We start from the raw sequence: 27,615 nt of genomic DNA on the forward strand, positions 1-27,615 counted from the left end.
TGCAAAAATATTTAATTTAAGCATATAAAAGATTTACCTATCAGTTGCCTTTAACAGACTCAGAACGTTTTTGTTTAAACTTCCTAAAAATGTTTTCAGGTAAGTATTGTCACTAGATTAAAAATGTGAGATACTATAAACTCACTTTAGTGTGAAGTTAACTTTGGTGCAAAAGATGTGCCATGAGACATGACAACTGTTCAAAGTAATTAAGTTTTATAATGATACATTACCACTGCTCCATTATCTGGCATCATTGGTGTTCCCATATTTGCAGCTCCTTCTGGTCCCATGGAAGGACCAGGACCCAGTGCAGGGCCAGGTAAAGTTCCTCTGTTGTTCATATTCATACCCATCATTGGAGGAGGACCTTGGTTACCAGCAGGTGCTGGGCTAAACGCATCTATGCAAAACAATCTATACTTAGAGCTGTCCTATCTGAATTTTACAAGAAGCAACAAACAATTTATAATATTTAAGAAACGAACTATACAAGACTTCCATTACTTGAAATATAAAAGTTGCTTTTATTCTTTGAGACTGTACATTTATCTCAATCTACTTTTATATTGATCTTCATTTTTAAGTTATTGCTCAAACGATTTTTATTCTACAACTTGCTTTCCGAACAAAAACATTTTCTTCCTTAAATCTGAGAAGCTCAAGGTATGCAAATAAATGTACTTCTACTGGTTTTGAACAAAAGTTTACTAAACGTATTTATAGTTTGTGAGTAATATACACAATTACAATAGATGAGAAAAATTAGTCAATTTGCAACTGGCCAACTTTTACACAACTTGGCCATTTAGGTTTCAAGCACCTTATATCAGAAAAGAGAACACTCTACTTCATTCCATATTACAAATCAATTGCAATACTGAAACCTAGGTTTTCCAATTCTTTTAAAAACATGCTCTTTTACAGAAGTGTTGGATAATGGAAAGTTAAGAACAGGATTGTAAAGAGATTTATGGCTAATATTACAAACATCAATAGATTCTGAAATTAAGAAGATACAACAAAACAAATGAAACATTTAACACTAACCCATTAAAACTTTTGATCCATTGTTGGAACAGAAAGAGGTAAGACAGTAGAAGCAAAAACAAAAGAAACAGCAATCTGAGGTGGACAGAAAGTTTATCTACAATAAAAATTCAGCTACCATATATGATTCGTCAGTAACAACTAAACTAATCAGCACATACAGTAAGACTAATTGTATACATTTGCAAGGTTGCATTATAAGGAAGAAAAAACTTGGTATGTAAATTAGACATATGAGATGTAATGTAAAAAAAATCCAAATAGAACGGGAATGGAACAGTATTTGTTCAGATGGACAATCCATCCTGTTCAGCCAACTATATGCATCCATTTTCTTTGACAATAAACAAAACAGAAAAAAATGTGCCAAATTCCAAGGTTTTACACCATGTCAGTCACTGTAGTATGTGAATTCCATCCAAGGATCAAACATGTTGGATGGACTGAAATACCTAGTAAAGTCCTTCCCATTCTCCATTAGATTACTACCTTTCACGTTAGGAAGAAATTATAATAAATGCATTAACTGTAAATAGGTCATTCAGGACTATTATCATATTGCTACTACTATACATACGTACATGACACTTCCTCTGTGTTATTAGCACTGACTGCTCGTTATCACAGTGATCAACTAGCAAATCATTGCCCCCAAAGATGTATGTGCACGATTCTGATACTAGAGGAGTGCTAAAATCAGACTCACCCTGACCCTCTTATATTAGTTCCGCTGGAGGAAAAGGTTTTGCAAAGGATCTGTGGTACTAGTGATAAGTGCTACAGGACTTTCTGTTAGAAGATTTGGAGGAGAGGTACTAGTCTTTAATTAAAGAAAAGTTTGAACTCATCACAGTTCTGAAGGGTTGTTCCTCCACGTGAACTTCAGCAGATGTCTCCCTGACCCACTACAGAGAGATGCTGCTCTAGAGGGTGGAGAATAACAGGAGGGTAAGGAGCTTCTCACTCAACCATGAGCAAGATTAGTTCATGGGATGTAGAGGAGCAGAAATCTCAGTCCACAAGAACAGTCTGCTCTGAGTATCCATCCTTGTGAGCATACCATGGATCCTCTGCTAACTCTTGTCATTCCAGAGGAGCAGATAGAAAAAGAAAAGGGAGAGGAGCTAATACTACTGCTAGAGTCATAACAGGCGCACACATGCATCTTCAGACAGTAGCAGCACACTGCCTATAATGATGGCAGTGCTCAGTGCTGGAATCACAGGTGACTCAATAGGTGCATATACAACTAGCACAGAGCATCACTATTGCAATGCTACTAAGAAAACAGACTATGCTTTTTCTACATGGGCACACACCTGTGAGAGTGTATGAGCTACACCCTGGGAAGTTCTGGCTCTTATTTAAGAAACCGAAGAATATTCAGTTTAACGAACATAAGCAGAATCCCTTTTTAAATGTAATATATTCAATGATTTGAGCATTAGATCCAAGGCAAATGGTCTTTTAGATATGTTACATTTCTAGCTCATTTTTTTTCTGAACTTCCTTGAATTCCTTATTTATTTCTTGGATGATACATTTTTAAAGGCAAATGAGGTTATGTTAAAGTTGTAAATCTTTTTTTCTATTGGTGTATGTGACAATAGGCACCAATATATTTAGAACTTGGATTAGATCATATCAAGTATCATTGGATATTAATGTAAACCTGTGATTCAAGTTTAGAGTATACTTGTCAAATTTAATTTTCGAAGCCTGTTATATTTTAAAAGGCACAACAGAGAAGATGTAAAATACAGCTTATTTTGAAAACGAAAATAATATTTCTTTACCAAGTGTCAAAAAGTATTAAAAGCCATAAGATGAATGATGTATGGTTCATACATAATTTAAAGTTTAAAAGGTATGCCAATTTTATTTCTTAACAAATACTATTCAAGTTTATTTCAAGATTTTTTAATCAAAGATTATGAAGCTCAGTGAAAATACATATTCATGAGTAATCTATTTTAATAGAATTGATTCTTCACGAGACAGACTACTTGAATTTTAGTGTAGTTTAAAAGCAGATATTCTGCTTAGTCTAACTGAACACTTTTTTCACATTGACTGATTCAGTATGAAATAGAAGTGGTGATTACTCAAGCTATATATACAAAATAGTTTTATATTTTTAGCCTGAACATTCAGTTAATAAAAGCAGGTTTGTAACAGCAACAATATCACTGAGTTCAACAATAAAATTGCAAGACAATTTCCAGCTATTACTTGGGATAAAATTATTAAAGTTTAGCCCCCACAAAGTATTTAATTTCTTGTTAAGTAACACAGCAGTAAGAAGTGATTTAATAAAGCCATGAACAGAACTATGCTAAATCTGTTTAAATATACATTATATTTAACTTTTGTATTCAGATGCAAAATGTCCCCCCCCCCCCCCCCCAAGACTACTTATAAACAGCAGAAACTGTTTCATGTTTTCCATCAAACAACATTTTTCAGGATATCATCTTCACTACCTTCGCCTGTTTTCCTACTTTGTAAATATCCAAATTTTTCTCCCACACACAGACTAAAATAAAATGCAAGTTCAGTAAATAGATACTTACTGCAAGAATCAGTTATTCAGAGACAAAATGGATGAGATTTTACATTACCCATCATTAAAATGTTTTTTCCTTACCACTAGCTCTTGTCACTAATGTATAATACCAATGAGTAACATGTACAGTCCCAAAGAATTGTAGTCTTATATTATAGAAGCCTATTTGCTTCAGATCCCTACCTCCCATGTTTATTGCTCCACGAGGACCCATATCACCCATTCTCATTTCCTGTTCTCTCTGAAAGTAAACATAGTTTTCATGGTCAACCTATCATGATTATTTTAACATTCCCATCTACTACAAAAAAAGCACAATTTTCTTTTATGTTTTAATTTCTTTCATCATATTTACAAAAAATACAGGAAATACAATTAAATATATTCTTCAATTGATATGAATTGGGATTATTTGGTAATAAACAAACAAGACAAAAGTACGTAAGTCTTATTAAAAGTTCCCTTAAACCTAATACAAATCTTACAGAGAAGTTTCATTAAACAGAAGCAAAGGTCTAACGATGCTACAGTAATTCTGTTTTTAGACCACGGCTTTAGAGTATTCTCTCAAAATAGTCTGCACTATTGCAGGGGGTGGGGGTGGGGAGGGAGGCAAAATTAATGTTCCTACAAGGTGCCAATTCATATCCTGAAACACTTGTCAACCACTTATCCACAGAAGCAGTACCACACTGCTCTGTTAATTTGCCTCACTACTGAAGTGAAAAGATCACCACAAGGAGCAGAGATGTCAATTTGTGCCAATCGTATTGATATTTTTTGGTTTTGTAACCAGTTAGGAACTAGGCATAGACCACCAATACATAAGGGCCACAAAACACCAAGCAGAAAATGACTTTCAGTTACAGCTGACTCAAGTGCTGGCTTAGACTGAAGCAGGTGACCTAGAGATGAAATGGGCCACATTTCATTACCAGTCCCAACCCATTTTATTTTGCCCTTAAAGACAGACTTGGAAGTCAGCAACATCTAGGTGAATTACTACACAATCTAGTATGAGGCACTACCAATTCCCACAGCACGCAAGACTAGAATTTACAGCATCTCAGACTCCATTGCACATAGCAAGTCTGATGAAAGGTGCTGTGCCAGAGCCAAATGTAGACCCAAATGTTTAGTTAAAGCAAGCTGCAATGGTACTGAACACCAAACTACAAACTACATCAAATGTACAAACTACATCAAAACCAGTGAATATCCAAAAGCAACCAGTTTTTGGTGTTTGGTTTTGAGGGGTAGGGGTTTTTTGTTTGTTTGTTTGTTTTTGTTTTTTTGTTTGTTTGTTTTTGGGGGGGGTTGGAGACAGGAAGCATTTAGCATGTACATTATGTTTTAATTTAGGCTTTTAAAAAATCTTTTCGTCCTCAGTCAATCACACCAGCACTACGTGGCTTGCTACGTAATACTGCATGTCTTCAGTAAAGCAGTTAATGCTAAAGGATTTCACTTAAGGTGATGGTTTAGGGTGGGGTTTTTGTTTGTTTTTTAAACTAACTCCCCTTTCCCCCAAAAAAAACTGGTTAGTGAGAGTACTCAACAGTATCTACTGGGTTTTATTCAACTTTACTTTCATTGTAGTTTTGCTGCTGACTTTTAAAGGAGAGAGGTAATGTTTCAGGTTGCAGACCAAAGGACCACAAAATTTGACTGCAGATTGTTTGATGTCCATTTGTTTGTTATCATTGTAACAAATCTATTCTCTCATCTTCCCCAGTTGTGTCTGGTTGTAACAAACTTTTAGTGTCTTGTTAAATTTTAGTTTTTATACTCTTCAGAGCTGGGACATTCTCTTCTTCACTTGTTTTGTGAGGTACAAATAAAACACAAGGACACAAAAAACACATCAATGTGACAAAAGGAGGCATTTAGCTTCACAAAAAATCACTAAATATTAAGGGTTAGTCTGTGGCTTGACTGATATAATTATTAACAGCCATATTATCCTTAAAAATCATTTATTCAGAATAAGACCACTTACTGAATTACAGCACAGTAGTCTGGATTTGGCCATGAGTGTCAAAAAATCTATCCCACATAAATGGTGTCCCAGAATACCTTAGGACAGTACAAAAGCAGGACTAAATTGCTCCTTTCCAGATCACTGGGCCCTTTTCTCTCTCTCTGGATGCTTGTCCTTTTGCCAGCAGAACCAGTTCTAGCCCCTGCAGACACCTGTCAGCTGTGCACAGCAGGGGTTTAAAGTGGAGCCAGCTGATACTGAGAAGGAAAGGTGGGCAGGAACATCTAAACTGCCAACACAGGAGCCTGTATGGGATAGGAGTTGTTGGGGAGAAGATCGGAAAAGAGGGCTGAGAAACTGAGGTAGCAACCAAGAGATTGGGAGGGGACAGAGTTTGCAATCCTATGGGACTCTGGGAGCCATGGAAGACAATTAAGAAGCCATGGGAAGAGAAGGCTGGACCATGAAGAGCATAGTAGGAGTCATATGGAGTGCAGAGAATGAATAATGGGGACAGAAGGGAGCAACACAATTTTCAAAGGACAACTCTTCAAATAAACCAAGGGTCTAGAGTGATTTAACTGCAAATGTTAGGTTATTCTTTCCTGCCTCTCACACACTTCTAAGAAAATAAATTTAAAACGTGCTGGAATGCAACTAAAAACCTCCAGTGGCCCCGATTTATCTGAAAAATTTGTCCCTAGAAAACTTCTTGGTATGTTGGCAATTATGGTTATAGTCCTGGGCAGCTGTAAGAGTCACATGAACCCAAAACAGAGTTTTTCTTGTAGGTTTTAGACTTTCTTATTTCAACACTGTAGAAGTTACATTGTATTCCCTGCATTTTTGTATCTTCATAGAATTTTAATTTTATGCATTCTCCCCCTTTTTTAGGATTTTATACAAAAGAAATTCCCGGAGCATGTACCAAACATGTACCCTAATATACAATTTAAAATCTACTTGCAGCTTGCCATTCCTCTGTATTAATTTTTACACACACACACACAAAAGACCTTTAAAAACAGGAATATCAGTACCACTGGGCTACATAAATACACTAAGAATCTTTAAAGATATACACAGCTTTTTTAAAATATAAAAATATTAAAAGAATTTTTGAAGTCAATTGCTATAAAACTTCATGAAATTAAGAGGTATGGGGAAAAGTTTGTTGAGATGAGGGATGAAAGCATCTCCATCATCATTAAATGTCATCTCCCCTTTAGTATTAAAAAAGCATCAGAATGCAAGAGTTAAAGTACAGCCAAAGCAAGGTAATCACCACATTTTTTCCTAGGAAGTTTGCCTTCCAATTTCAGTAGCCTAAGGAACCAAAAAAATTCAAGTCTACATATGCTACATTATTCATCATAATAAAGCTGTAAATAGAAATATATTTGAAATGGACTATTCTGTGGAACAACAATGGCAGAAAGCAAGAATACCAGCAATGTAATATTTATATTGGGTTTATATCAGAAGGCAAACCATGTAATTCTCAACAGCACCCAGTGGCAGTGAATGCAAATCTTGACCAATCTAAGACCACTCACCTTCCCAGCTGAGATTAATGATCACAAGAGTAGCAAAATGAAAAGAAGGGAATTCAAAAAGAAACACTGCAATTTTGGTCCCAGAACACTTCCTGTGAAGTCACTTTAAATGTTATCCATTAAAATCAAGTTATTTTTTTAAAATATGGATGCAGTTATCAGACCATTTTAATTTTTCAAGCAAAACAAAACTCCGGTGACATCATGTTTTTCTCACTGTAAGGATATTCAATGTGTTAAATAGAAAAGAGGATTTGTTCCACAACAGAGGGGACTTTGACTACAATGTCAGATAAGTACAAATCTTTAGCACTTCAGTATCTCCCATGAAGTTTAAAAGAAACACTCTGGAAAAAATAGTCAATATTCCATTATAAGACTGAACATAATCCTTTGTGCACTAGCATGTATTGTTTAGTAGAAAAATGACCAGCTCAGAAGCTTGCAGTCCATTTCATTCAAAACTTCAACGTAGAGTGGCAATATTAACTCCATTCCAGAGACCACCTTGGGCAGCACATGAAATTCTATTTTGGGGTTACTGCTCCTAAAAAGGAGCCATTCCCTTCCCTCCCAACCCAGATTTTTGGAAATAGAACAGCAAATATGAACTGTTGTATTACACCAAATTTTCGATTAGGTCAGCTTTTAAGACCAAACAGATGAAGTAGACTTGAAAGGATTAGATTTTTATCAGCAAATATTGGTAAACATCAATTTCACTACACACGAAAACAGATGAAAAATATTTCCACCAATGTTAATTAAAATTTTCAGATTAATAAAAGAAAGAAAAATTTTGTTTAAGAACTTACCAGAGTTCGAATAAGGATCTTTATACTTTGTCAACATCACATGTCAAAATATACAATTTGTGTTTTAACTTTTTGAATCTTAATATCTGCTGTCATTAAGAACTACTGTCTGACATCCCCCCAGAATTTCCCACAATTATGAAAATTTAAATCAAAGTCTAATTTCCCCCCCACAAATAAACACTGATATCTGTTGAAATTATAAAAAACTAATTCTGCCAAGCCTGCCTTTAAGTATTAAATTCAACCAACTTACAAACTACTGCAAATGCGGATACTGTAAGAATCAAATCAATGAAACCTATAACAAACAACATTTACTTTATATAAAATATTCACAAACAGACATCTCATGAAATCTTCATGTTGGGAAAAATATTACTAATGTTAGTAATAAGGGTAAAGATAGCTGGCCAAAAAATCTGATCTTTTAGGGAAAAAAGATACATTAATAATCTGTCCTAAGTGTAATACACACACATATATATACACACACACAGAGGGAGCGAGAAAATTGAAATGTAACAACTTCCTTAAAATCAGGTGGGCAGGAATAGCAGAAAAAACAGTACATGTTATTTAGGCCTGCACTTTTACAGAGGAACTCATCATTCCCCACAAGTTATCACTTTCAAGGAAACCTCCATGCTAAACTCCCTTGTCCTGTATGTTTTATTTTGGGAGGTACGTACGTGGGGGATGTCACCCACTTTTGTGGAACCTTCCCTTACTCCCCAGTCTAGATCCTAGCTGAGATAGAATCGAAGAGCATGTAAGACCAGTTAACGCTGCCTACAGTATTTAGTGTTCAGTCTTCAGCCAGTCTTACAAACAGAAGTTAAAATCACATAAGGATATTTCCTTGAACAGAAAGAGTACACCATATTTTAACACTTCCCAAGAGAAAATTTGCTAAAAAAAGTTACAATGTGATTGAAAATACACATTGATATTTAAGTCTAACACCATGCAAGTCAAGCTGTATAAAAATACACAGTAAAAATATGCGTAATAATTTAAATGTTAACTAATGCTAAAAATACTATGCACACGACCAACCCAAAAGCTAGATAGGGTTTCATTAGTAATGTACTATTTTATTAATAAACCCCTTCATAAATGTATCCTAGTGTCTCACCCATTGGCAGGCCATTAAAGACTGAACGGGAATATACAAATTAATGAAATTCAATATATTATCTTATGGGTTTGGTAAGACGAATATCTACTTTCAGATGGAAAGAAATCCATCTTTAAAAATCCACAGCTTTTTAAAAAAAATCCACCAATTCTCATTTTAAAAACTATAGGTTGTTAAATGCCTTTAGATGTGTGTGTGTGTGTGGGGATATTAAAGTAAAACTAACTTCATCTTGTAAAAACATTTAAATATTTTGAATATACTGAAACCAACAGAAAGTGCAAATTGTTTTCCAAAACTCTGAAGGCTTTGCTCACAAATTTCCACTTTTTATTCTATAATAAAAAAATTATTTGGGCTACTTTAGTTGAAGATGTTACCCGCTTTTTCAAAACACATTGATTTACTGCTCTACAGCATGGCTCACTACCCTTTCCTAAAATATGGGAATAAATTCTAGAAAGCATTTAAAATATTATTGCATTGGCTCAGCTCCCAGGAAACAACAGTACCATTTGGTAAAGTGCAAGCTTAATAATTATATCTAAAAGAATTAACGGAGCATCAGGTGAAACAAGAAATCAGCTAGCATACTAATTCCATTAACACTAGGTTTAGGGCAGTGGTTTTAACCTGTGTTTCGCAGACCACTGGGGGCAGCAGACAAGGGCTAGGATTTCCAAAGGGATCCACACTTCCATTTGAAATATTTTTAGGGGTCTGCAAATGAAAAAAGGATGAAAACCACTGGTTTAGGGTCTTCTTGCTGACTTTGTGCATCCACAGAAATATACGTTTTCCTTTAAACTCCTGTGTGGAACGCCTGCCCTGACCATGAAAAACAGATGCAATGTTTTATCTTGGGTGCCCTTTCATACCCAACATTGAAAAGTGTTAACTTCCTCTAATTTTGATCCCTTAAGTCTTGACTACACTAGGAAATTTTTGCAAAAAATTATCACTATTGCCAAGTCTGGTTCAGTTCCACTAATGTTAGCACATTAACAGCCCTAGTGCATATGAGCCAAACATGCTGTAATCTAACCATGGAGAGAGCAGATCTAATGAACAGTAGCCAACAACTCATCTACAGGAGAGCAGCAGCAGCTCAACAGAAAGGCTCCCATCCTTGCTAACACCTCTGCTACTGAACAGTTCTAGCCCCAATGAGAAATTTTAGCAAACTGTCCTTAATGTATACCAGGCTTTACATGCCAACACTACAGGAGTGGGTGGGTGAGATTCTATGGCCTGTGTTGTGCAGGAGGTCAGACTAGACTATCATAATGGTCCCTTCTGACCTTAAAGCCTATGATTCTATGATAAAAAAAACTCAGCTAATGTGATTATTTGGGTCACTGGACAGCCTGTCAGTGTAACCTTTCACTTATTTGAGAGCAGATTTGATTGGATGGTTGCAAATTTTGAATAAGCAAATAATGTAAGTTTATTGACTAGTATAAGAGATATAATTGCTGATGTGAGCAGTGTTTTTCATTGCTATCAATTTCTTAAAAGGCTGAATCTCATTATATGCCTTGTGAGATTTCACAGGTTTTTTATAAAACCTGATCCAGCAAGTATAAAGGCAGTTCAAGTTCTTTATTAGAACATACCTGTTTTTGTGCCTTGGCAAGGAAAGAAAATATTCCCATTTTCCAGGTAATATGCTTTCTGTGGATCATTCAAGACAACACAGACGCTGGGCTCTTTCCTCTCATTTGTTTTGCCAAGCAGGGTAACAAGCAATCACCATCCAAGATTTTCCTGCTCACAGGGTTCCCCCTCTCCTGCTTCTACACTTTGATGCCATCCATCTGGAAAAAAGTCTGCTGGCCTGCTACACCTTGGTAAGAGAGAGGGCAATTCTCTTACTGAAGCAAGGAAGAACGGGAGCGTCTAGAATCACAACGAGCAATAAAAGTGGGAAATATAATTTGTCTTTTTATGACTTGGTCCACAACAGCACAGGAATTGGTTTCTGATCAGAAAGATGTTATAAGAAAACATTAGGGCTGTCAAATTATTTTTTAAAAAAAGTCGCAATTAATCGTGAGAATTAAAAAAAAGAATCACAATATGCATTAACTGCGATTAACAGCACTAGAAAACATCAAAGGAGAACAAGAGACAAGGCTGAACTAGAAAAATCCTGAGGAAAAGGGAGGGGAATGAATAGAAAGAGGAATCTGTAGCCTCTTTGCCTATTCTACAAAAAAAAAAAGCTTCTCACAGAAGCCCAGCTGTAATCACTCCGTGGTCAATTACTCTATCTGGAGTCGCCTGCGCATTCAGAGCACAGTATCTATCCAAATCTATCATGCTCAGTGAGCTGAGGATGTTAGTGAAAATCCTGAGGGAGTTCTGGATAATATGTGTCAGGCTCCTAACTGTGAAAGGGCCTCCTGGATAGTTTTAATTTTTTAGCCAAGGTGCAAGGTTTGTGTGCAGCTATCTAGGAGACTCCTTATTCCTACCCTGAATAGCCTTTCAGCTGATGTTAGAGTACACACGGATGTCTGAGTTTATAGACAAGGTGGGTGAGGTAGTATCTTCTTTTGGACAAACTTCTTTCGGTCAGACACAAGCTTTTGGGCTTACACAGAGCTCTTCTTCATGAGCAAGAAATGCAGAATCTACTTTAAGGAAGCAGATCCGATTATTTCCATAATTCTTTAGAAGGATACACAGTGCCTGAGCAGATTTAGCAAAACTTGAGAAGCTCACTACCAGAAATTTGGGAGATCCTTTCACTAAGAAAAAAGAACAGGAGTACCTGTGGCACCTTAGAGACCGATGGGACTGGGACTCACCACCGCAGCACCTCCTGTTCACTCTGGGAATTAGCTCAGTTAATGCGAAGCGCCCTCTGCCGGTAGTGTCCTGTCCGTCTCTCGGCCTAGATTGGCTGATCAACCCACGTTGCTCCCAGCTTGCGGCGTCCTCTTCAGGACAATGCCCTCCGGCAGTGCCCACTGCTCCGGTCTCACCCCCTTCCGGGGGTTTGGTGTTATCAGCAGTCCTTCTCTTCATCCCAGTCACAATGGCCAACTACACCCCAAAGTCTAACCCCCTTTTGGCAGAGATCTGATGCACTCCGTGATGGCCACTCCAAACGGCCAGGTGGACGTGCAAGGAGGAAGATGGGGGACCCAGGCCTGCCCTCTACTCTGGGTCCCGACCCAGGGACGCTTTGGCAGCAGCCTTCCTGCCTGCCCTCCTCCTCTCCCTTTGTCCATCTCTCTCCCTGGGCCATTTCCCCTTTGGCCCCTTTGCACCGGCTAGGCCCTTTTTCTCAGGGCCCACAGCCCAGCAGGAGTTCCCTTCTGCTCCCTCCACCTGCCCTGTGCTGTCCCTGGTGCTGTGCTGTCCCTGGTGCTAGTCTCCTCACGCAGAAGACAGACCTTCACCTTCTGAAGGCCTGAGAGAGACTACCTGCTCTCTTCCTGGGCAGCCTTTATATAGGGCCTAGCCTAGCCCTGATTGGCTGGCTGTAATACTGGCCCTGATTGGCTCTCTAACAGGCCCCCCCTGATTGGCTGCCGCCTTGCACAGCCACTCTGGCCTGTCATAGCCCAATCTGGCATGGGAGTCGGGCACCATCCTACCACAGAGACTAACAAATTTATTAGAGCATAAGCTTTCGTGGGCTACAGCCCACTTCATCGGATGCACAGAATGGAACGTATAGTAAGAAGATATATATATATGCCCATACAGAGAAGGTGGAAGTTGCCATACAAACTGTAAGAGGCTAATTAATTAAGATGAGCTATTATCAGCAGAAGAAAAACACTTCTGTAGTGATAATCAAGATGGCCTATTTAGACAGTTCACAAGAACGTATGAGGATACTTAACATGGGGAAACAGATTTAATATGTGTAACGACCCCGCCACTTCCAGTCTCTATTCAAACCCAAGTTAATGGTATCTAGTTTGCATATTAATTCAAGCTCAGCAGTTTCTCATTGGAATCTGTTTTTGAAGCTTTTCTGTTGCAAAATTGCCACCCTTAAATCTTTTACTGAGTGGCCAGAGAGGCTGAAGTGTTCTACCGGTTTTTGAATGTTATGATTCCTGATGTCAGATTTGTGTCCATTTATTCTTTTACGCAGAGACTGTCTGGTTTGGCCAATGTACATCCTCACACCTTTTTGTAAACTGTCTAAATGGGCCATCTTGATTATTACTACAAAAGTGTTTTTCACCTGCTGATAATAGCTCATCTTAATTAATTAGCCTCTTGCAGTTTGTATGGCAACTTCCATCTTCTCTGTATGTGTTTGTATATATATATATATAAAATTTCTTACTATATGTTCCATTCTGTGCATCCGATGAAGTGGGTTGTATGCTCTAATAAATTTGTTAGTCTCTAAAGTACCACAAGTACTCCTGTTTTTTTGCAGATACAGACTAACACAGCTGCTACTCTGAAACCTTTCACTAAGTAAAGGGTTTACATACGACCTAAACAGGGCTAAAATGACAGAGTAGCCCAACAAGCCCCTCTCAGACTTTAAGCAATACCTGGAAGAAGTTAATGCCTCCTACTAAAGATCAGTAGCCAGGAAGGATACAAAGTATTTCACAGTTTGTTGTGAATTTCTTTTTGTAGGGGGACAGCAGAGGAGTTCTCTCTTTTACTATTCCAGAACCTGCCTCTCTCCACTGCTGCATTAAGCAGAGCTTTTCTACCCTTTAGGCAAACCAAGTGCTTGTTTTAGGGGTTTTCCCCCCCCCTAGTCATAGCTCCAGAAATTGCTTCAGTCACTGAGCAGGAGACCACAGAAAACACTTTAGACTCTTGCAGAAAAGTAAGTAGCATTCAGGAGAAGGTTCTTCTTTTTCTCTTCTAGCCTTCTGTGGTCAAAAGACAAATGCTGGTCACATGGGAAGTCGAGCTGGTCCGGAATATTTCAACAAAATGTTATTCCTCAGAAAATGCTGATTTGCCAAAACCAAAAAGGTTGGTTTTGACAAATTTCCAGTTTAAAAACTTTTGTAAAGTTTCAAAATTGTCAAAATGTCCCATTTTGATATCTTCTAAATGAAACTTTTTCAGAGCATATAACTTTCAATATTTAAGTTAATTTACAGTAAAAAATGAAAGCGTAAAAAACTGACTTTTGATTCACAAAAAATTGAGATTTTGATTTTTTGATGTGATAAGGGATGGGAAAAATGTTCAAAAACTCATATCACAGGATGGGAAAAATACTTCTTGCTGAGTTCGAGTCAGAAGCAGCCAGAGAGGTCACTTTCCTGTATGTTGTTCTAAGTAAGGCAGGAATCTGACTGGAGAAGCGTAAGACTGAACTCAGAGCAGGAAAATTGCGGACAATGACTGGCCATCATCGTGCCTGCTTGGGCAAGTGAAGGGTGGAGGAGCCCAATGACAGCACTGGCAGTCTGAGCCAGAAATATTTTCCAGGACAACATACTGGGGTATAAGTCTCTCCCCTGACTATGCAAGGAGGTTTCTCATTGATCCGGCAAAAATTCCCCTCAAATTTAAAACAGTCAAATATAAAAACTTTTGACAACAAAATGCAACTCTTCTGAACAAAAGCTCAGTCTTACTACAGTTTATACCCCACTTAATGTATTTTAGTGTACAATGGCAATTTAGTGTACAATTAAGCAGAACTAAGTTACTGTCTTCACAAGGAGACTTTTTCCTCTGATCACTTTGAAATAAACTTGACTCTTAAACAACATACTGTTTTGTATGATTGTGCAGAAGAGGCACCCAAGAAAAAGTCTACTGTAGGAGCACTGGAGAAATTCAGTCAGACTATTGCTTAAGTGCCTCTTGCCTATTCAGAGACAACTCTCATCCAGCCCCACCGCAGAAGACCAGGCAAACTTCACTCTACATTCTTGCCCAAGGTCTTTTTGAATTCTTAACCTGGAGTCTCCTTTGACAGACTGTGCAATACCATCCTGGCTCTAGAAACTAAATTTGATTCCTGTGACGCTTTACAGAAAATTTGAGACAAAATTTCATATAGTCAAACAAAAATCTTTCATTTGGACAATGCCATATCCCAAACCAAAAATGCAAGTGATAATGGATGGCAAGAATTTCCTTATATTCTTATTCTGATGATGCTTAGAACTTTGTTGATTCAAACCCAAAACTTGTAGCCTAAAACTAGGAAAGGTTTAAAATCTGTTGATCTATTACAAAACTTCATTCCAAATTTGGAAATTTTTATATATTCTTTGTCGATTGACATTTCAGCCTTTTTTCTGTAATTGTTTATACTTTCCTGCATTTGTGAAAAGTATATTTAGGATTAGCCTTAAGATTTAGAAGTTTTCTGGAGTAAATTTTTATACCTGGTCTTTTTACATTATAATAATAAACATTTGCTGTTCCTTCATAGGATATCAAAGTGCTATACAAAAGGTGGGTATTTACAGATGGAGAAGATTAGGAACAGACACATTAAAAGACAGATTCTGCCATTTTTACTCAAGTTGTTTTCAATTGACTGAGTTCTCACAAAACAAGGTTATACTGTCCATAAATATGGGTGGAAGAATCTCCCGCTATATGAACTGCTCACCATCACAGTCTACTCAGGAGTAAAAAGAAAAGGAATACTTGTGGCACCTTAGAGAGGAGTAGAATCCCAGTTTCCCCAATTTTCAGCTCCCTGCTCTAGCCCTACTGTCCCCCTCTTCTAGACTCAGCCACTAGAATCTAATCTGTTAAGAAAATCCCCCAGCCCCAAAGATTTTTTAATGTCCATTGTGCAGGACTTCATAGATCTGGTGCTCACTAAATGGAACAAAATGATTTTATGGAGCTGAAGGGTTTTTGGTTTGGGGTTTTTTTCTTTTTTTAAAGCAGACCCTATGTTTTCCCATTATCTAGGGAAATATTTAAGTATACATACTGATTCACACACACGCGCGCACACACACACAATGTATAACTGTGGGTGTATATATACCAACTTATAGAGAAGACAACTTGTGTTCTTTGTACAGATAACTGGTTATTTACACTCCTTTTTCAAACAAAGGTGCTGATGTCAGGGTCTCCTCCTCTCTCCCTGCCCCTGTATCCCATCTCCACAGAGTGCAGGGGAGGGGAGAGAAGGAGCTTGCTGGCAGCTGCTGCTGTGTCTTAACTTGCTGATCCACTTAAAAGGGCAGCGTACTTAAAGTAGAGTCAGAAAACTTAAAGGAGCAACGAGCATCTGTCTGTCACACACACACACACGCTGTGTGTCTGTCAAACACACGCACTCTGTCTTTCACGCTCACCTCCCAACACATACTTGTACTGTTGTTTTTACTTCTTGATACTGTACTTCTTTCAAAGTGTGTGATTTTAGTTTTTTGACTGGTCTATGCATTTCATAATTTTTATTTCTCTCTTATGCTTAAATTTAATTATTTGAGTAGTGAGTTCTAAAATGCCTAACCTGGCCTTGCTGGAATAATTACCCCTATGTTAACTTTTTAAAAATATATATATCATATCTAGTTTTCTGGTTTCTACTGGTGACACACATTACCTTGATATGGTGCACATAACAAAATTCATTCCACACATGGATGGAAAAAATTAGAGGGTACGCAGATGGGTACTCTCTCTTAAAAAACAGAAGTTAATATCACACAGGCATTTCTATTCTCTCCCCCTGCCTTTTTTCCCCATTATTCAAAGCACCATTCGAAATAGGCTCCTTCTCCCACAGAGGATACCGCATCCCAAGCTCACAAAGCAGCTTGTGCTGCCTAGCTCTCCTTTGCTTCTGGGAACTACTTCAAGATAACCTCGCAAAGGAAAAAACTGGACTTGTGCCCTTTTTTGCTTCTTAATTGTGTATAAACTAGGACTGAAAGGGTTTATTTAAAAAACCTGCTTTTTACTTAGAAATTCAGGATCTATCTCGAAGACTATGTTGACTGGAATGCTAATGAAATTACACCACCACAAGAGCCCAGAGAATTTTAGTACTGTGTTTGTTATCAATCCAACTTTAACAGCTAACCTTTCAATAACGAAAGTCTTGATTCAACACCCTCAGAACTTCAATTAAAATATAAAGAGCTCACACTAAACATCTCTTAGAGCTCTTGCTGATCTATTGGATCTATCCATCAAAACAAGAGAAGTTTAGATTTTACATTCCTGATGTAAATCTTTTTATGTTTTTCGTCTTAAACAACTAAGTCTTTCAGGCCTTCTTTATATATCAAAACTAAGAGGGCATAAGCTCAATTCTTTTTTTAAAAAAAGTGTTTGCAAGTCACTTTAAAAAACACATTTTTTAAAAGCAAATGAGAATCAAACAGTTCCTACATTTTTATTCTTAGTTCCCAGGAGCTGTAAAGCACAGCTTAAGAACTAAGGAAGCAGCAGGCATGAAAAAAATCTAGCTTCATGTTCCTCACTACCATTTCAATTACTCCAAAAATGTAAACTTACCAAAAAAAAAACAAATTCAATAATAATCCATCTTACCATATTTGTTGCTATTTAAACACAGGATAAACATCATACCAATTTGTGACCAGAGTTTCATACACACTTATTGCTTACAATGTACTAGTGACAAAAATCAACTATTTTGAGAAATAAAATAGTGCTTACCTGTAAAAATAGTTATTTAAAAGCAATATCCACTTTATCCAAGCTCATGGTGTGTCCTGATGTTCAAATGTCCAGGAATGGATATTAAAGGATTTTATGCAATAACTTATCCTCCAGTCATTTATTTTATATTTGATTTAACTAACAGTAGTAGTTTGACATCATAGTAGTTGAATCTCAAGGAAAACTGGAGGATGTGTTGCAATATGGAGAATAGATTACCTTCAGAGAACCTCAGTTACAAACTTTTCAATTAATTCCATACTCCACAAATCCCCACCTGTGGAGGCTGCAGAGATGAAGAGCTGTCTTACCCAGTAAGAGAGAAAGCTGGATTAACTGTACCACCTGTACATGTAGAAATACAGCAAAAAAATCTTAACTTTAAAGTTACGAAATTTTAAAACAATGCAATGTTTAATACATTATATACATTAACAATGCATATGACAGAGGAGCTAATTAAGTCTTTGGACCCAGATAGAGGGGGCTTTAGATACTTGAAAAGAACTGTCTATATTCTGAAGATTAAATTTAAGATATGAGATGCCATGACAAGATAGAAAAATCGAATTAAAAGTATACCCAATTGGTTCCAGGGAGAACACCCAAAAAATTAAAAAAAAAATCACTTCTCATAGTTGAAGTGCAACAGACACACAAAATGAAATTCTGGTACTATTTTTTGATGAAACGTGAAATATAACCCCACTGCCTTATCTTTACAAAATTTTGAAAGAGAGGAAGAGGAGCAGAGCCAATTTCAAAGCCTGGCAAACACAATACTTCTTTTCAGCAGAAAGCTTAACTATTTTTCCAGTTTAAATGTTTTTCTTACAATGGAACATGTACTGTTTCACAGTATATACTGGCAATTAGTTATATATTTCTAATATGTTTTATCATACAATCAACTTGGGTAGTGCCAAACATTTTGGACATGCATCACCACAACCAAATTATTTATTGTATACCACAATATAGGCAAAAGCCAAATTTTCAAACAGAGGTGGAAACATCGCAACTCTCATAATCACACTGAAGTTCTTATAAGGATACTTTCAGCATAAATCTTTATATACTGAACTGATAACTTGCATATAAATAAGGCCCTACCAAATTCACAGCCATGTAAAGTGCATCACGGACCTTGAAATCTGGTCTTTTGTGTGCTTTTATCCTATACTATTCAGATTTCCCAGGGGGAGACCAGCATATCTCAAATTGGGGGTCCTGCCCAAAAGGGAGTTGGGGGAGGCAGGGGGGGTGTCTCGCAAGGCTATTTTAGGGGGGTTGCAGTACTGCCACCATTATTTGTGCACTGCCTTCAGAGCTCAGTGGCTGGAGAGTGGCAACTGTTGTCCAGCCGCCCAGCTCTGAAAGAAGTGCCCCGCCAGCAGCAGTGCAGAAGTAAGGGTGGCAAGTCTCTAAGGTGCCACAAGTCCTCCTTTTCTTTTTGCGAATACAGACTAACACGGCTGTTACTCTGAAACAACTCTTACTTCTGCGATGCTGCCTTCAAAGTTGGGTGGCCGGAGAGTGGCAGCCGCTGACTGAAGGCCCAGCTCTGCAGGTAGCAACAGAGAAGTAAGGGTGGCAATACCATACCATGCCATCCTTACTTCTATGCTGCTGCTGGCAGCAGCTCTGCCTTCACAGCTGGGCACCCGGCCAGCAGCCGCCGCTCTCCAGTTGCCCAGCTCTGAAGGCAGCACCGCTGTGACCAACAGCACAGAAGTAAAGGTAGCAGTACCACAACCCCACCCCTACAATAACCATGCAACCCCTCCACAACTCCTTTTTGGGTCAGGACCCCAACAATTAGAACACTATGAAATTTCAGATTTAAATAGCTGAAATAATTACATTTACTATTTTAAAAATCCTATGACCATGAACTTGACCAAAATGGACCGTGAATTTGGTAGGGACCTACATATAAAATAATGTTGCAGACTGAAAGGATGTGTCCCTGGTTGGGGAAGTAAAAATATTTTACTTGCAAATTATATTTCTCTGACAGGTTTTAGAGAGGTCAGTCCATACATACATCGCCTTTAACTACACCACACACTGTAAAGCGGAAAGAAGCACCAATGACATGACAAGTTTTATTGGCACGAAGCCAGGCACCATCCCATCTCTCCCTAAATTTCCAACAACCACTGCCATACAGATTAGAAGACTGTTAACTATTCAAACTGAGAGAGAAGGGTGTATAACACAAGTCTCAGCAAACGAGGAAGCAAATTATATGAATGAAACTAATACAGAAAAGTGTTTTAATTTATTCACGAGACAAAAATGCAATACATCAAACTGAGCCGACTATATGGTAAGCAAAACCTATCCTAAAATAGAGGTGAGTACTAAAAAAAAAAAAGTAAGTTGATAATTTGGACTAATCCAAATGAAGTGAAATACTGTTTAAAATTTAAAAATGACATCCTCACTGATTCAGACCAGTCTATACAATCTTGCTTAAGCGTAAAAACAGCACTTTTCATCCCAACATCTGAGGTAGCTTTACAAAGGAGAGGTACTGAGATCTCTGCCCTGACTGCTGATGCCTGCAGGCCTGTTTTTACAAATTGCAGGTATGTACTGGAGCCAAACTTAGTTAGGGATTCCCTGTTAGGAATTACTGTTAGATGTTTAAGAATATTGTACTGTGTGTGTTTGTGATGTATATATGGGGGGAGGGGGGGAGGAGGAAGGGAGCAGCTGCTCAAAATCCTTGAGTGAGTTCAGCCAAACCCAGAGGAAGACAGCCATTATGAAGGAGAGGTGAAGTTCTTTGCCCTGAGGGCTAATGGTGATAGACCTACTTTTACTAGCTGCAGTAAGAAAATAACTACAAGGAGAAGGATTCCCGCCTATTCAAAGAACTGGGCACCTGTCACTTGTTCAGAGCAGGATGGTGCAGTGACATAAATGCCCAAACAGCAGATCACAGTTTTAAATGCATAGGATTTGTGTCCCGTGTACCATTTGGTACTGAAGAAATCTTCCCTCTCCCCGTCACCCTCCTCCCAATTACATATACAACACAAACACACACAGTACAGTATGTTTGATACTGTTTTTGTTTGCACGGTATTTACTGTATTGCTATAACATCATGTTTAAATGTATAAGGACTCTTAATTAACCCGCACACTGTCTTCCCATAATTTTTAGTCTGAGCAGTTTTACTACATTGTTGTGCTCTTATTTCAAACCGGAGCAACTCAGGATATGGACATCCACTACTGTCCAAATCTGCACATTTATCTTCTCTGTTACGATTTACAGGTGGGCGTGCCACTGTCAAAATAGACTGAACCCACTCACTATTCCTGCAGTAAAATGGAATTATAGGGGTACTTGTAAAATCAAACTTTAGTGGATTACACCTGGCATTACGCAAATGTACAGAAAAACATGATCCCTGTCATAAAGAATTTACAATTAACCTAATTAAAGATATAAGTGTAATACATAAGCAAGGGCAAGATGTCAGGACGCACGTAGTGGTGTCAATAAAGTGAGGGTAGGATTCTAATCCCTGTCATAGGCTGAATTGAGGACCAAAATGCAGCTCTGTAGGTCTCATCCATGAAGGGCTCCTCTTTCTGGACTGGTCTTTGTTAGAAAATTTTATTTGTTTTAACTTGGAGCACTCAAGTCAGATTACAATTTTGACCAGAACATATCCTGATCTATTTTGATCACCAAGATGTATTCAGCAACATGTTATCTAATCCGAGTGCTCCCAACTGCGTTCCAGCATAAAATTCTATAATGTATGCCCTTTTATCTTACAAGACAGCTGTTGATCTCACTGAGTGACCCTTAACATTGCAGTCGGCACCTTCTAAAAACAAGCTTCTTTAAATTGCAGACTTCAACCCATTTGGTTGACAGCCTTTGGAAGCTTTAAAACTATTTCTGGATTCATCGAGCCAGTCAGACATTCATCTGAACACTTATGAAAAAGAACTAATATACAAACTTACTGTTTTCTTAATAATCATGTAAAAGGCTGCTAAAAGAAAAGAGCAACTCACTACTCTAGGGAAAACAATGGCAACTAGAACTAAATTTAAAGTGTGCCAACAGGCTCAAAGGGAGACATACACAGAGCTGCAAGAACTAATTTCAGTATTTCTTATGGGAGGTCTGAGATTAAAATTATCAGACAATAAGAGCATTAGCCTCTACTGAATAACCGGTGACAGCATAAAGCTTAGGTTTGTAAAGCACAAAACTAAAGCTTGAGTAATTCTCAATGTTAATCAAAACAGTTACAAAAAAGATAGAGGATTTTTACTTAAAAGGACAACACACAACTTGACATCAAAAGACACTCACAAAATCATCATATAATGCAAATCCTGGTTCTCCTAAAATTAAGTAATTTAACCCCACTGTTACTGAATAGTTACTTTCACACATCAAGCCTTAGCATCTGTAAGTCCAAGAGAAGGTCTATGTCCCAGAAAAAAAAGATGGGAAGCTGTGGGAGAGTCTGCACCCGTATCTAAACAGGTAACCCAGATCTGCAAACCAGGTTTCCTTGTATTCACTGAGAATGTTAATAGTTCCATCGATGGGTGCCAAAACTGAATTCCAGAGATGCGAATATTGACAAGAAAAGATACCATTCCCCTGGATATACTTATCCTACCTGCTAGATGGTAGATTATCCCTCACTCTAGATAATAGGTTCTTAGAACAATTACAAACTTTCGTAACCACAGAAACAGGAGACTGGATTGTTAATCAAGCCAAGTATTCTCAATCTCAAGAGAATCTGCACAGATATGATTTCTATGGCTCAGACAGATGGACAAATCGGGCTAAAACCTAAAAGTTTCTCTCTTCTCAGCTTGTGTGTGTGTATATATCTATATATATATATATGGGGGGAAACTGATCAAAGCAAACTGATCCTCACTAATTGGGGGAGGGAGGAGAAAAGGGCTGGGCGAATAACTAATTTTGGTCCCATTTAAAAAAAAACAGATTTACACTTTCTAGTGACAGACCACCTGATCCTCTTCAAAAATCTCCTGATCCTCTCTCTCTATATATAAAAAAGCACCTGATCCTCTTCAAAAAGCTGCCCTAATTTGCTGATGAAGTTCTGGAAGCAGTGTTATCAGAGAGAAAAGATTTGCTGGAGCAGTATGCTCTTGCAGGAGTCCAATGTTGGGAATCAGACTTTTCTGGTGGTCACTTATGGAGAGCTTCATAACTGGCAATGTAAATTTACTGTCCAGGACTTGAGCATTAACAGTAAGTGCTGGAATGAAACTGCATCATTTGATTTCATCTGCCTCACAGAAAAGGAGGGGGCTTCACCGTTATCAGACACAAAATGGATGAAGCAGGACATCATAAGTAAATAAAATCATGTGATAGTATAAAATGAGCATGCAAACCACAATTAACTCAAAATATTTGTGTCAGCTGTATTTAAGGTCTCTGTTGGCATGCTAGTGCTGTCTAGGGCTCTAAACAAGATGTTTATCAACTCACCTTGAGTGCATTTGCATACACAAGAAATATATTTACAAGAACTTTTCTTCAGTTTCTTGATTTGTCAACCATATTGAAAGAACGAAACCAAGAAAACTAGATATAAAAGTATAGAAAAAGGAACTGGTGAGAGACTAGCCTCTGTGCCTTCTGCAACACTCAACAAAACTGTGAGTCTGAAGAAACAGTTGCATGGATTAACACTAGTAATTTCTGCTTATTTTACTGTGATCCTGCCCACTGCATGATGCAGACAAAAGCTTAGTATGTATGAACTGACAAGTCTTCTAAATTCTATTTTATAAAGTCACCTGTTTGTATGTTCTTATGAAAAAACTGAAATTTAATGTACATTTTGTTCAAAAATATTCTGTACAAACACTGAAAATATGACTGCAACATTAAACTAAAAAGAACTAACCAAGATTAAAACCATATACTGAATACCTCCAAATAACCTGGGTAAGACTATTTTTGCACATATCAAAGGAAAATCAAAACCTTTTTACTCAATACTATGTTCTAAAGAATCAAAACATTCCTACTCACCCTGTATGAAGTGCGAGTTACAACTAAAATTCAAGTTTTTCTTTAAATGAGTACATCTGAACCAAAGTTGGTGGTTACTATATTATTGAAAAATGACACGTGTTTAGAAGCCCAATATAAGACTAGAAATCAGTTCCCCACCTGCATAAAATACTATCTCAGCAAGGGAAAAAATTCTGCTTGATTTGTTTTTGAAAGTTTTCCTACCACAAAGCAGGATGCTGGAATTCTCTTACTGACCTATTACTGACGTTCCCAAACTGTGTATATAACCTTGTTTGAAGTGGTACACTGGAACAGGGTGGTCTGTCCCCCTTTAAGGGGAAATGAGGCCCAAGGCCAGCCAAACCCTGTTCCATTACATAGCCCCTCTAAGGAAAAAGATATTCAGGAGAGCAGCAAACTAACTGAGGCATGGGAGCCAGGTGTTAGATAGCTACCTCTTTAATACCATAAAATCCAGCTATTAGGTGACTTCCAAGAAGATTAAGAAGAGGGTGGACATCTTGGAAAGCAGAATGGCAGGGGAGCACTGAGTCAGGAGATACACTCCTTGACAGGGGAACCAGAATCAGAAGGGAAGCTGGTAGGCTGGGGAAGCCTGCCTGAATCACCACCCAAACCCATGGCATGGCCAAACTATGACCTGTGAGCAGCACGTGGCTCTCTTACAGTTAAAAGTGCAGCTCCCAGAGCCCCCCACATACCTCCTCCCCATTCTTCAACTACAAGATTGGGCAGGGTGGAGCTAGGGGCTTCTGCCCTGCAGCTGAGTGGTGGAACTAGGGTCTTTTGCTCTGCAGTGGGGTGGTGGGACTAAGGGCTTCAGCCCTGCAAGTGGTGTCTAAGGGCTTTAGCCCAGTGGGGAGGAACGGACAATGGGGAAAAAGCTCTGCACCCTGGCAGGCACCGCCCAGTGGGACAGGCTGTGCACATCTTGCAGCTCTCCAACTTCTGAATATTACTGTATGTGACTCAGGGTTAATAAGTTTGACCACTCCTGCCAGAGAGGACAACTGTGGGGGCCTGAGACGAAGAGGACAAAGTGCGTCAATTCAAGGACCAAGGGAGGTTCTGTGGAAACGGCTGTAACCTAGATACCGGTGGGCTGGGGAAGCCTGCTTGAATCCTAGCATAATCCAGTGAAGATGGGCTATGGAATCCCTTAACGAAGAGGAAGGAACTGTGAGTCCAGGGACCAGGGCAAGAGGAAATCTGTGGGAAAGTTTCCACGGAAGCCTAGGGCTGCAGTGGAATTGAAAGAAATCTCTGGTTCAAAGAACTGGATGGGAACCAGGAACAAGGATGATAGGAGCTGAAGCTGCCTGATTCCCAGGTAAAGCATTCCCAACTACCACCTCTGCGCTCCTCCCTTCTTAGCCTTCCTTGCACTCCCCACATACCCACCATCAGAGCCTTCCCTGTACTCCAAACAAAATAACTACACTCAGTCTAACCTCTAACTTCAAAAAATTCTCCCACTGTGCATCAGGACAAAAATTAAAGCTTCTGAAGTTGTTTCACAAAAACAAACTTCAGAAGAGAGAGAAATCCCAAAATAGCCTGGTGTTAAAGGCACGCACCTAAACTAGGCAGAGCAGGGAACTGAACCAGTGTCTCCCACATCCAAGGAGAGTGCCCTGACCACCAAGCTATTCAGGGATGGGTGAGAGTCTGGTTTGCACCAGTACTTCCATCTTGAACTCGAGAAATCTTTTTCCAACTGAAGTTTTGTCAAAGCAGGTGGGTGCCTGAAAAATTTCAATTTCAATGAACTGGCATTTCCCGACAAAAAATGTTTTGTCAAATAATTCCTGACCAACTGTCGTCTAACTCTCCCACCCAAACTCCCCCGCAGCTAATCCCCCTTCTCTTCTAATTTTTTCCCAGGCAGATCTCCACCAGACAAATTCAAAAATTTATTTTAGTACAAGTTTGTGAATATTCAAGTAAACCTATTAAGGCCAAAAATAAACGTGCACAAAAGAAATAAAATTGAATGTGGTACTTCAAATATCTTTAAAAAAAATAAAAATAAGGAGATGTGTCAACCAGTAAAGTTTTGGAACCATTGATCTTAGCAGGTGTTGGAAACCTGTAAGGAATTTCAGGCTAATTATTGACTCCATCTTGAATATATGGAATGTGGGAATAAACCTTTGGCAGAGGGGACTACAGTCTACAACAGACAGGTCCTGGTGGTAGGAACTTCAGGAGCACCCAGTTCTAAGGAGAAGGCTCAGACTAGATTTCATAGTGTTATTTTGGAATTACATTTTTGTTAATAAAAGCACGCTCTCTCTATGAACATGCAGCTTTCCCGTGTAGCTGGGTGGTGACTACCTGCTTTACACCCCTCCCACTGCAGAAACAATGAGAAAAGGAGAGAAACAGGTTAAGAATTTTAGACAGTACCCTCCCATACCAATACTCAAAAAATGTTTACTTTCATTAATACAGCAGCTACCTGCAAAACTGGAAGACCACTTTCATATAGCTTTGCTAAACAAAATATATATATGAAAAATACATAAACATAGACATTTTGCTGTAAAAAGTGGGATCTACGCTATGCATGCAGTGTTCTTCCCTACTGTAAGAAAATACGATAACTGCACCATTTATAGCTTTTAATTATTTTGCAATCTGAAAACAGAGAAGTTTTGTTTCTGAAAATAAAACTGATGTATTCTTAATGTTTGTTTAATGGCTGTTGCAGAATTGTGTCCATTACCATCTACAGGCTGCAGTATATATTTCAGTGGGAGTTTTGTGCATGGAGGAAGCGTAAGGGCAAAAAAAAGTAAATGCTTTCCCTATAGCGTGCATCACCACCATCTTTTTGAAAGGAAACTTTTTAATCATATTGCCAAACCAATTTAACACAGTTACAAAGAAATGCTGAAACATGCCACACGTTTAAAAACATTTGCCCTACCCCCAACCTACAGGACTATATTCCAGGAAATAAACTTGATCCACCACTGAATAAAAAGCCAGAGCAGGGAAGTGTCACAGTCATGACTTTTGTTCATTTAGTTTTGTCAGTTTCATTTAGTCAAATCTGTCTTTTCAGAACGCAGTTTTACATTAATAAGACCTATAAAAGCTATTAAGGTGTCAAACAATTTATCATTACATGCATCTGTATGTATACTGGATTACAATGAGGAGAACATTTCTAAGTGAAACACTTCAATAACATTTTTATAAAGCAGTTTGTTTAATTTACAGCAGTTTATGCTGAGGAACAGAGAGTACTATTCATGGACTACTTGGATGAGTCAGGATCTGAAAAGCACACTCTAAGTTGACCAAATTATTATAGAAGCTAATTGGCATTTATTGATAGCAGACGGCTTGCTGTCACACACTGGTTTGAACAGACATTCAGTTGACCTTGTTTACTTAAAGTATTTATGTGGCACAAGAGACAATTTCTTCAAAGGGCAAAAAAGGGTTAAAAGAAGAAAAGAATATTAGTTTTACCACAAGTGCCCAACCCTGCATTCAAAATTTACAAAGTTAGCATGGCCTTTAGATATACAAGAAAATCAGAATGATTGAAGTACAGTTCTATTCACTAATGTCTTTTCTTTTCTTTTTTTTTTTACATAAGGGCCAGTGTGTGTAACTGACCAATCCTGTTTTTCCTGTTTAGGGGCCCTCAACTGACCCTCTCCTTTTCTATCTCATCACAAGTAGAATTCATGCTTATTACTAGTGTTTATTTGTTCATCAGCATGAGACAGGGCCAGCCACAACAGCAGCACCTTCAAGAGAGAAAAGAAACGAGGAAACAAGTTTTTTCCCTA

General features: G+C 38.2%; 1 protein-coding gene across 9 annotated transcripts in view; it reads right to left on the bottom strand.

Annotated features, from left to right (window-relative positions):
• PSPC1 (paraspeckle component 1) overlaps positions 1–27,615 on the bottom strand; it is a 109,393-nt gene that overhangs the window by 62,305 nt on the left and 19,473 nt on the right. For 4 of the 9 annotated variants that reach the window (XR_012158309.1, XR_012158308.1, XM_073339445.1 and 1 more), the window contains exons 7-8: positions 3,800–3,857; positions 234–403 (exon numbers count right to left, since the gene is read on the bottom strand). The exons of 2 other annotated variants lie outside the window; for them this stretch is intronic. Coding sequence is in view for 4 of the 7 variants with exons in the window: in XM_073339445.1 (XP_073195546.1) it covers positions 234–403; positions 3,800–3,857 (228 nt within the window). In the remaining 3 variants the exon portion in view is untranslated. Of the gene's footprint in view, positions 1–233; positions 404–3,799; positions 3,858–13,386; positions 18,077–27,615 lie in introns of those variants that run through there. 3 more of the 9 variants (XR_012158310.1, XM_073339465.1, XM_073339455.1) reach the window with 3 other exon arrangements.

This window comes from Lepidochelys kempii, chromosome 1 (assembly GCF_965140265.1).
Source record: "Lepidochelys kempii isolate rLepKem1 chromosome 1, rLepKem1.hap2, whole genome shotgun sequence".
Taxonomy (NCBI): Eukaryota; Metazoa; Chordata; order Testudines; family Cheloniidae; genus Lepidochelys; species Lepidochelys kempii.